This window comes from Peromyscus leucopus, chromosome 18, assembly GCF_004664715.2.
Source record: "Peromyscus leucopus breed LL Stock chromosome 18, UCI_PerLeu_2.1, whole genome shotgun sequence".
Lineage (NCBI taxonomy): Eukaryota > Metazoa > Chordata > Mammalia > Rodentia > Cricetidae > Peromyscus > Peromyscus leucopus.
The window spans coordinates 23,704,918-23,716,484 of record NC_051078.1 but is presented as its reverse complement, the minus strand read 5'-3'; the positions used below and the strand labels follow the sequence as shown (position 1 = coordinate 23,716,484).

Here is an 11,567-nt window from a genome sequence, read left to right as displayed (position 1 = left end):
TGCACATAGAGTATTTTAGTGTGTGTTCTAGACTTTTCCAACACAAAAACCACATTTTCATCTTAAAGGGAATAAGACATAGTTTATTCTGGACACATTTTTTTTGAATTACCATGGCCTGGAAATACATCTATAGGTTACTAAAAACTCAATCATCCAAAGTGGAAACAGTTTCATGAATTTTCATAGTTTCATAGAACAAAGTCATAAATCAGGGTAAGTTTAAAATACACACACTGGTGGGTACAGCAGAGAGGTGCTTACAGCCAGATGATGGAAGCTTTGCTGTAGGCCTAAGATGCTTTTTAATGACATTCAAGTCCCAAACCCGTAGTCTCCTAAGTTAATAGATACCAAAATTGTTTTATCTATTATCCACAGGATGTTGGTTCTGACAGAACAGGTAGGGAACAGATGTTCCCAGTGATAAGGTAAGGTAATTAGCCTCTGGATCAGCATTCCAACCTCTCCACAGTACCGCAGTTCAATTGGTCTCAGCTGACACAGATTCTTCTCAGGAAACTTTGTTCACGCCAATATAGGGTCTTATGTGGACATTGTCAGGAGTGTGGACACTCAAGGTCCACTCTAACCTTAGAGTTTTAGCATCTATAAGATGACAGGACCCACAAGTGAGGATATTTGAGAAGCAGTGCTCCATTTAGCATATAATAAATTTAATGTGTTTATGCTTAATATTTTTGTACTTAACTCTTACACTGAGATTCAAAACTTGAATAACAGTCTAGAAGAGGAAAAGGTAAAATTCATAAGGTTCTGTAGAAGTAACCATCTTATTAAATAAGAAACACAGAGCCGATGTAAAGATAAAAGCCCAAGAGGTCAGAGCTAAGAGCCTTACCCTTCCGGCTTCAGCGATCCTCTTCAGCCAAGGGAGACCTACTTTCCTGTGTGTTTGTCATTATATAGACTTTCTGTTCTGCCTTCTCATTGGTTGTAAAGCCAACCACATGACCGCCTCATCACTGCCTGTCTGTACAGACCTCCAGGTCTTCTATGGTTGGTATTGAGATTAAAAGCGTGTGTCTCCAATGCTGGCTGTATCCTTGACCACACAGAGATCTACCTAGCTCTGCCTACCAAGTGCTGGGATTAAAGGCGTGCACCATGAACACCCAGCTCCACTATGGCTTACTATTAGCTCTGACCCCCAGGCAACTTTATTTATTAACATACAAATAAAATCACACTTCAGTACAAATAAAATATCACCATAAGGTTCATCTTAAATTTTACTATAGAATTATTAGCTAATTTAAGTTCTTCCACAAGAAAGAGCTCTGCATGGACACTTCAGTGATTCAGTCCTTGGGCACCATTTCTTAGTGAAATTTGTACTCTGTTTTAAGCGTAAGTAAAGCATCCCTTTGAGTTTCTTTACACTGCTTACTGTGGACACTTGCTATAACTTCCACTGTATACTTGATATTTAATTCTTTTTTCATTCCCTTAGTGCATCAGCATCTTCCTCACTCAAAAATTTCCTTAAAGTATATGTTGGTATTGTCTACTGGTACCTCCTTATTCCTGATCTATATGAATAAGTAACACACAGAGAGAGAGAGAGAGAGAGAGAGAGAGAGAGAGAGAGAGAGAGAGAGAGAGAGACAGACAGACAGACAGACAGACAGACAGAGACAGAGAGAAAGACACAGAAACAGAAAGACAGAGACAGGTTTATGGGGTCTGGAACATGTTCTTAGAGCAGTCAGAGTGTTGAAAGCTGAAATTTAGTTCTGCAGGCAGGAAGCATTTAACATGAGATCCTCATCTCCAAGGCAATGAATGGAGGAAACCTGAAGAGGTAATGCAAAGTGGCAGACGCGGCCACACCCTAGACTGGCTCAGGTTCCTACAAGTATGCCTACCCTTCCTCTGGTTCAAGGGAAGAAAGCTGCGGAAAGCCACAAGTACCTAAGGCCACAGAGCAGGAACGTTTCCAGTTCCCGGGAGCACATGCCAACACAAGCTTTTCTATAAAGATGACTGTGTAGCAGAAGCTCAGGCTGGGCAAAGCGGACCCCCCCCCCCTTTACACTTTTGCCCATCCGTGGCCCTCGCCATCATCGAGAGCACTGGGACCAGCTTTATCCTCGGCAGCCCTGGAGAAGCTTTGGGGGAGACGAGTGTATCCACGAGCGCGTGTGTGCGTGAGGAGGAGAGCAAAGACGTGATTACTTCAGAATTTATTTAAGGGCCGGTGGAAACCACTGCAGCAGCTTCCAGGGGAAGCCCTTGTTCCAGAGGAAGAGGAGGTGGAGGCTGCCAAGGAGGAGGAGGGGAGGAGACACAGAAGGAGGAGTAGCAGCCGCTTGCATGAGGCAAGGATGCTATAGCATCCTCACCCATTCTCAGCAGGTTGGTTCTGTCGGCCAACTGATGCAAGCAGAGGAGTTGCAGAGCGGTTGGGAGGGGAAAATTGGTGCCCTCTCAGGGGATAGGGGTGAGGGGCAGTCCGCGGAGGGAGGAGGGAGGTGTGTGTGTGTGTGTGTGTGTGTGTGTGTGTGTGTGTGTGTGTGCGCGCGCGCTTCCCTTCCCAGGAAATAAACGTCTCTAAGTGAAAGGATACGCGCTAGGACAGAAGTAGGCTGGGTGTCCAGAGAAGACCTGTCCTGCTTCTAGCATCCCTGGGGACTTCCTTTTAACCATCAAACTCCCAGCAATTACCATAAACTCCACAGTGACTCCGGGTGGGGTACTGGGTGGAGAATTTCTCTTCCAGAGAGGTACTTCCCACACTTCACCCCGAAGTTCGCGTTTGAAGGGATGCTTCTTCACCCGCTGGGTGGCCCGGGAGACCGCGGGGAGCAGTTGTGCTAGGTTAAGTTTCTGAAAGTCAGATCCAGTCCCGGATTACCAGCTCTCCGCCCCGGGGGCTCCGCTGCACGCTCGAGCTGCTGCTGCTGCTGCTGGGCGGCAAAGGGGCCGCGGCTGCTTTAAGAACCGCCTCCCCCTCTCTTCCCTTTGACAATGGTCTGAACCGAGCTCTGCTTCCCAAAGCAAAATTTGTAATATGCCATTTTTCCGATGGACCCTTCTCCTTTTGGCTGCTGACGGAGCCACGGGAAGATGCCGAGTGGCTGCCACGCTACGGAGCCGGGGCACGTTCCAGGAGAACGCTGGGGCTCTCGAGTGTCTAAGCAGCCTTTCTCCTCCCGTTGCTAGGGAAATGGTCCAGGACTGCTGGGTGTGAGCCTCACCTCTCCTCCAGCCGAGACTGCGGTTGTCAGTGATCCATTGAAGAAACAGGACCTGAAATAAGAGACATTAGGTACAGAAACTGTATTCGAGTTGCATGGTTTCTTTTCCGCTTCATTTTTCCCCCCATTTTTGACCACCTCCCCAGCCCCACCCCGCCCCCAGGGAAGAGGAGATGCAAAGTCCTCCTGTGGGTTTCTGTTAGTTACCTTTGCTTTCCACCCATCTTCTCCATCCCCGATGTCTCTGCCTCCTGCCTAGCTGGCTCTCTCCTGGGGCAGATGAACAATTTTAGTGTGGAAATTATGAAGTCAACTTCTTTCGGGGTGGTGGGGGTGTGGCTGAGCAGTAACTTGTCCAGCAGTGTGGGGTGAGCTCTCTGTTTGGCCATCTGAACAGGCACGAAGGTATAGAAAGTGAAAACGCTTCCATTAGAGGTGGTAGGAATATTTCCTGAGGACAGGGGATTTCAAAGAGTTAAAGAGGAGGAGGAATATTCGTGTAATGTAATCAGACAATGGCTAGGCTTTCTTTTACTGAATTACTCCTTTCGGGTTAACAGAGATGGAGCTGGGAAGGTTCTGAAGACTAAACCTTTGCCGAAGAAACTTATTACAGAGAATGACTGCTTCTTTGCCGGTGGTCGTGTATGAATTCTAGCGATACAATTAAATGAAGTTAGTGACCTACAGAAATAAAAGTCTTTTGGAATATTCTTGTCTGATTAGATATAGCTCGTAAGAACATATAGTATTAAGGAACACACTAGATCTCAAAATCCTTGCTGAATGACTCCACTGGGCATTCAAAACTTTTATTTTGGAATCTGAGAGATTTAGAAGACAGTCAAGGTTATATGCTGACAGCATGGGAGTTGGTTTTCTTGGTATAAAATTATTCGGGCTAAATTTAAGCACTGAGATAATTAAACCAATCAGGGTTATTATTTTTTTCTCTCTCTTAAAAATAAAATTTGCATTGCCTGAAACTGGGTCCTGGAATCTTCAGGAGTCTAAAGATCAAGTTGTCTATATCTAGATGAAGCTAATAAAATGATATTTCACATTGAATTGAGGAGGGATGATGATGAAAATACCTCAGCAAACTGTGTTTTGGCTTGTTTCTCAGGGATGGTGTACTGCTTGCATTTTTAGTTCCGAAAATGACTCTAAAAGCAAAATATAATATATCTGGGTGCAATATACAAGATGCTGGATGACCATATCTTTCTGTATCGTGTTCCAGATATTCATCCTACAAAATATTCTTCATAGATTTTTTTAATTATGCTAGTTCACTCAAGCTGTGCAGCTGTGCATTTAGAAACTGTTACACTATGCTTTGAGGGACATGCAATTATTTTGCAGCTTATACCAGAATCTGAGGTCTAAGGTAATAATTAACCCAGCCACTAAAAGTAGCTTTGGCATTTGTAGAAAAAAAATTTTTTTTTTTTAATTTTGGATGACTCTAGATTTGCTCATTTAGATTGATTTTAAAGAAAGTAGCATGCATCCATCTTATTTTCTAATTAATTTTGCATAGTTGAAATTTTATGAATTAATTTTGAGAGTTCAGAAGTATCTGCTAGAATTGCAGCTATAGGTCTAGTAGCAGGTGTTTTAATGTACAATATAACTTCTGTAAGGATAAATGGTGACCAGTTTGTAATAGAGAACATGTCTGGGTTTTTTTATAATAATATTTTATATATTTCACTATGTGTCTGTCAGGATGCATAAAGCGGGAATTTTATAAACAAATTTTTATTGTGTTTATTTTATAAAGAAATTTTATACACTTTAAAAAATGATTATCAACCAACTAACTCCATTTCACATGCTTCAGGAGTGGGATGGAACTGAGTCACTCCAAGTGTAGAATGCATAGATTGTCTAAGTGTCTCATCATAGCATCTTTTGGCTGACCAAATCCATGACCACCTTTTCCACGGATCTGAAAATCTCAAGCTTGTGACTGTCCAGTGTCCCCTGGTAATATTAAGAATTTGAACACATGCATGAAATAGATGCTTGGCGTAATGAAGGCAGTTAAACTCTCCTTGGAATTTAAAGTTGTTAGTAATAGCTTTCCTCTGCTAAGGGTATGATTTAAAATGCAGATTGAAGAGCATTTAGGTAACTATATTTCAAGGCACAATTTGTTCCGGTACTTTGTCTTAACTTTCAATGTCAAAAATAAACATGTAGGCTCATGGTCACGCCTTTCAGGACATCGCAGTTGTTCCACGTGTGAATGCCATGCATGGCATGTGAACTAATCCTTTGAAGTAAACCAGTGTGCTGAAAAATTCTTGTTTTATTTTCAATTAGTGTAAAAAGAATTTATAGCAGTTAAAGGGGGTGATTTTTCAATGTTGGGATAGTCCATGAATGAAAATCAAAGTGGTAAAAGCATAAAGTATGCATCAAATAGCAAATGGCAGTAGTAATTGTGAAAGCCTGTGCAGGTGTACATGTAAAGTCATTCTCTATAGACCTGCTCTGCAATGTACTTGAGGGTAAATATGAAATAAATTTTCTGTCTTCAGATAGATCAGTGTTTTGAGGGATGGGCACAGTTTCAAAGTATTTTGAATTATTTTAGAAATTCCCAATCAATTCTTTCTTTGCTTTACCTAGAATACTTGTCATAAAATGAGTTACTTTCATTTTCTTAAAGTTTTGCTTAGTTTCCAATGGGTCATGACCAAATAGTTCACAGATAATTAAGTTTTGCTCCTTAACAACCAAATTTACATGAAGAAACACATAAAAAGTAATTAAATATTGAACCGTTAAATCTTGACATTTTATTTCCAAATATCACAAGAAATAGTTTCCCTAAGGATATATATGTGGATAGAAAAAAATGAATTGACCTTTCATTATAAAGTCACGAGAAAGCTCTGAGACACACAACAAAACTGGGCTTATCTCACATCAGGCTTTCTGCAAAACCAGACTTTCTAATATCTTCTGGCCCTCACACAACAACTGAAATTGAGATGAGTTAGACATGTAAACACACACACACACACACACACACACACACGCACACGCACACGCACATGCACACGCACACACACACACACGCGCACGTGCACACACACATGCACGCACTTACACGCACAAGAGAGACAGAGACAGAGACACAGAGAAAATGGGAGAGAAGGAGAAAGAGAGAGACAGAGACAAAGAAAGAGAAACAGAGACACAGAGAGAGACAGAGAAAAAGGGAGAGGGAGAAAGAGAGACAGAGAAAGAGACACAGACACAGAGAGAGACAGAGACAAAGGAGAGAGAGAGAGAGAAAGAAAGAAAGAAAGACAGAGAAAGAGACAGGCAGAGAAAGAGAGACAGGCAGAGAAAGAGAGACAGAGACAGAGAGACAAAAAGAGAATGAAAAGGGAAATGAGACAGTTTCTGATTTTTAAAGATACCACATGTGACAGGACAATGTTACATGTCAACATCTGTATTGTCTACTTTAAATCAAATTAATAAATAATTTCAAAAAGAATCAGTCCAATCCTTCCATGACTAAGAGTTTGTGATTAGCAGCTGAGATATGAAGTGACTGAATGTGGTATTATAATTTACTGCAATCTGTTTTGTGGAATACTTGAAAGAGAGCTAGTTTGTAATTGTCTGGATGGAAACCAGACAATGGATCTAAGAGGAATGCTAAGTGTAATTAGCAGTATAATAATCAAGACAAATTCATGTATCTCAAATTAACTCTTAGAGTTTACGTCTAATTCAATCTGAATCATTTATCAAGTCTGTGCACAGTTCTGAAAGGCAGAAGATGAAAATAAATAAAAAAACACATCAGAAGGATTAGTTGTGAGGAAATCTGTTGAGGAAGTAAGAAAATACCGTATATTACCTAAAATAGCCAATTATTTGGGGTTTTCTGATTAAAACAGTGAATGTTAGGTCACTTATCTGCCCATCATTCAAAAATTGTATAGTTTCTACTCATTGAAGCACAAGATTGCATTGTCTGTTGACAGATAAGGTATAGTTATGTTCATGATAAGACATTTTTTTTAGCTTGCAGAGGTGGAAAAGAATGGGATGAGTGGTTATTCAAATGATGTGTTTCTGTAAATCAAATTATGAGTGATAAATTATGCAAAAGAAAATGGAAACAGGTTAAGTATGGTACATAAGACATCTATCGATTCCCATGACAAGTGAAAGCATGTGGGTTGCAAAGAGGAAAGAGATTGTACTTCACTGAGGTCCACACCTTCCTCTGGATTGGACTGGAGGCAGGAGGTTGGGAAAAGAGATCAATGACCTGTGAAGGCTTTAGTGAGATAGAAGCTGGGAGGGGGGCATGGTTGAAAATAATTTGTTTACTAAAAGTTTCCCTTTCTGTTCTTTAAGCAATGATGTGTGAAGTGATGCCCACGATTAATGAGGACACCCCAATGAGCCAACGGGGGTCCCAAAGCAGTGGCTCCGACTCGGACTCCCACTTTGAGCAGCTGATGGTCAATATGCTGGATGAAAGGGATCGTCTACTAGATACACTTAGAGAGACCCAAGAAAGCCTCTCACTTGCCCAGCAAAGACTCCAGGACGTCATCTATGACAGAGATTCCCTCCAGAGACAGCTGAATTCAGCCCTACCTCAGGTATGCTTCAGTAGCACAGGTTTCCTTTTCAAAATGGAAAATAGAAGTCTCTTAATAACATTTACTTCATGTTCATTTCCATAACTACTTTTCTGCTGAATATATAATATATGCTTTGGATTAAAATTAATAATAAATTACTAATGTATATCAAAATTTGCTTTACACAAAGTTATAGACTACTGGTGTGCACACGTTGTGTGTGCATGTGCGTGTGTGTGCATGTGTGTGTGTGTGTGCATGTGTGTGTGTGTTTGTGTGTGTAGAATGAAAGAATTAGTGACTGCTGCCTGGGCTTTTTTTCATTGAAAATCTCAATTCTATGTTTTGGTGGACATAGAAAAACACTTCTTTATCAGCTATAATGTAAGGCTAATAGATAATCTTGTCCTTAAAAGGTTAACCTTGTAAACACAGTCATGACTTTTGAATATATTTATTTTCAGTTTTCATCTGTGTGGTCTGTTCGTTTTGGAAATGGTAGAAATCTGAGAATTCACTCTATAATACATTTAATTTGCCTGTCTTCAAAAATACCTAGTACTTGATTAACTTAAAAAAAATCATACATTATCTTTTCTTAAAAGTACTCAGAGCATCTCAGTCCCTTTTCATGTTCCCATCCCACATCCCTTCCCTTCTACTGCCCACCCCCAGTTTACCCAGGAGATCTTAACTATTTTCCCTTCTTGTGGTGGTCCATGCCTGTCCCTCTTAGGGTCCTTCTTTTTACCTAGCTTCACTGGGGTTGTAGATTGTAGCCTGGTTTTCCTTTGTTTTGTGTCCAATATCATGTGGGTGACAGTTATGTGGCTAGATTTGTTTGACGGAGAGCCTGGCAATGGGACCAGGACTTATCCTGGGTGCATGAAATGGCTTTTTGGAACATTCCCTAGGATGGGATACCTTGTCAGCCTTGACACAGGGGGGAGGGGCTTGGTCCTGCCTCAACTTAGTTTGCCAAACTTTGTTGATTCCCAAGAGATGCCTTACCCTCTCTGAGGACTGGATAGAGGGTGGGATGGGGATAGGTGTGGCAGGGGGTGGGGTGGGGGGGGACGGGGACAGGACGGGACTGGGCTTGATATGTAAAATGAAAAAAAACTTAAAGAAAAAAGTGATCAAAGTAGTTTCTTCTTACTTTTAAAACATTTTGGAAATTGCCAACCTTGGTGTTTCACATCTGTAATCCCAGCACTTGAAGAGAAAGGATCACATGTTCAAGGCCAGCCTAGACTATGTCACAAAACTCTTTCAGAAATTAAAACAGAATAAATAAATAAAAGAAGGAAATTAGCAAAAGTCAAACTGCAGAGGGCTCTTTCAAACTAATGTTGTTAGTTATTTTTACATCTGTTCCTGTTAATTTTTAATATCAGAGAAATAAAAAATAATGATTTCAAGTATATTTGTTTACAGAGTTAATGGTAAGGATCAGTAACTGATTGGTGAGTTTTGTGATCACACTGCTTGTATGTAGGAAAAAAATGGACAGAATATGAATGACTATTTGTTTGTTTTGTTTTTGAGACAAGGTTTCTCTGTGTAGCCCTGGTTGTCCTAGAACTCACTCTGTAGACCACACTGGCCTTGAACTCACAGAGATCTGCCTGCCTTTGCTTCCCCAGTGCTGGGATTAAAGGCATGTGCTACCACCGCTTGACTAACATTTAAAATAATTTTCCACGATAAATTAAAATTTTGTTTTAAGTACTGTTTTTGTTTTTACTAAAAAATAGAATAGCAAATTTTGAAGTGATATCTTGTAACAAGTATCCTTCTACTATATAAAGTGTATAAATCTCTGAAGCCACCTATGTTATTAACCTTCTACATCACGCTGAGGTAGTTATCACTCTCAGAATGGGTCTGATCACACTCTCTTGCCCAATAGGTAATCGCCAACCCCTATAAATGATGCCTGTTCTAGACCTACACAAGATCAGTCAGTTTGTAATGGGAAGTAAGCTTTTAAGTGACTCTCACATGTTGAAAACACCAGTTGATTTCAGCACCCAGAATATGTTGACAAATTCTCCAAAGCATCTATCCATGTTTCACCTGGAATGATTTCTTTTGTTGTTGTTGTTGTTTAAAGAGATTTCAGTACTGACAACGTTCTTCACGAGGCGATTTTTCAAACTATCACTTTTCTCACTCTTGTAGAAGACGGCTTCAGTTGGTTACAAGTGTTTGTAAAGCAATATCTTACAGTAAATCACACCTTCCCTACCTGTGTCACACAAGATGACTGTTTGGCTTTCCTGATACTGTTTCATTAAAGAGGGCCATTGTACTTTCTGTATATATGGGGAACAAGAGTGAAAAAGTGCAAAAGCATTTCTAGCCATTCTAGATAACTAAATTATTGAGATTATAATGTCAAATAATTTATATTTTATTTTTTATTATATTAATGTGCAACTTGTTATGACAACTTTTTTTAGTCTAGTTGTACTTTTCTTTTTTTATGTGTACATGTGTGCATATGAATGCATGTGTGAGTGTGTGTGTGTGTGTGTGTGTGTGTGTGTGTGTGTGTACAAGCTCCAAGTGTACAAGCCCAAGATGGTCTTTGGAAGCTTCACTCTACTGCTTTCCATCTTATTTGTCGAGGTATATTCTCTCTCACTCGAAGCTAGTGCTAGCCTAGGTGGCTAGTCTGGCTTGCTGGCTAGTCTCAAGCAACCCTATTCTTCCTTTCTAAACATGGGAGTTATAGACAGGATGCCATAGAGCATAAAACTCACGTTTCCAGTTCACATGTTTGCTGCTTCTCTGCCAAACATTTAACTACTGAACAATCTCCTCAGTCCTGGGCTGGTTGTCTTGTGCAGTTCAGAATTTTGTGCCTGTATAGAATACATATATTTAAGCACACAAATACATTTCAGAGGAGAATAATATAAATATTTCTACTTCATGGAAAAATTGAAGTCTATGGTCTCATCATTAAAAGATCTAGTTTTGCTATAGACTTTGAATAAAATGCCAATGTTCAGGATGTATTTGTTAGGAATTGTAAGTAGGGATTGTGATTGTAAATTATTACATTGTTATAGCCATATTTTTATATTATATAACATTTTAAAAATATCGATCTGCATATTACTACTATTCACACCAGAAGTCTACAGTTCTTAAACATAGTGATGGCACTCTTATTTTTCTAATATGAATATTTGATAGCCCAGCTTGTACTATTAGGAGTGTATATTTCATGCAAGTAGTAGATTGCTGCTCTTTAAATGGTATGTTTGAATTTTTGTGGATATTTGAAAGCAATGTATTGTTAGTAATATTCACATTTTACCACGAAGTGCAGGGAGAAAGTGGTTGCCATAAATATGAGGTTTGAGGCAGAAATAAAACATATAAAACTGAAAACTACTATAGTAACATAAAAATGAAATTATTTCAGCAAGCAGAATTGAAAGCAGACACATATTTTATGATATAGGTATTCTAAATTGACTGTACAACGCTTTGGGGCACTGTAGGAATTGGGGTTTAGCTTTAGTTACTCCATCTCCTTTTATCTCTCGGGGAGAAATTTAGCAATATTTCAACAATCTTAACTATGTAAATATCTGCCTTAAAGTGTATTCCATTGCTCTGTGGAGTATATCAGTGTTTAAAAGAGATGATAATTTCACATTCCACCTTGATGTTTCCAGCTATACTTCCATGTACCTGCCTT

General features: G+C 39.8%; 1 protein-coding gene across 3 annotated transcripts in view; it reads left to right on the top strand.

Moving 5' to 3' along the window:
- The first annotated feature begins 2,395 nt into the window (after positions 1–2,395).
- Ppfia2 (PTPRF interacting protein alpha 2) overlaps positions 2,396–11,567 on the top strand; it is a 457,936-nt gene continuing 448,764 nt past the window's right edge. For 2 of the 3 annotated variants that reach the window (XM_028873022.2, XM_028873021.2), the window contains exons 1-2: positions 2,397–3,292; positions 7,617–7,867. In XM_028873022.2, the coding sequence (XP_028728855.1) occupies positions 7,619–7,867 (249 nt within the window). In that variant the 5' untranslated portion in view covers positions 2,397–3,292; positions 7,617–7,618. Of the gene's footprint in view, positions 3,293–7,616; positions 7,868–11,567 lie in introns of all 3 variants that reach the window. The other variant, XM_028873023.2, reaches the window with a different exon arrangement.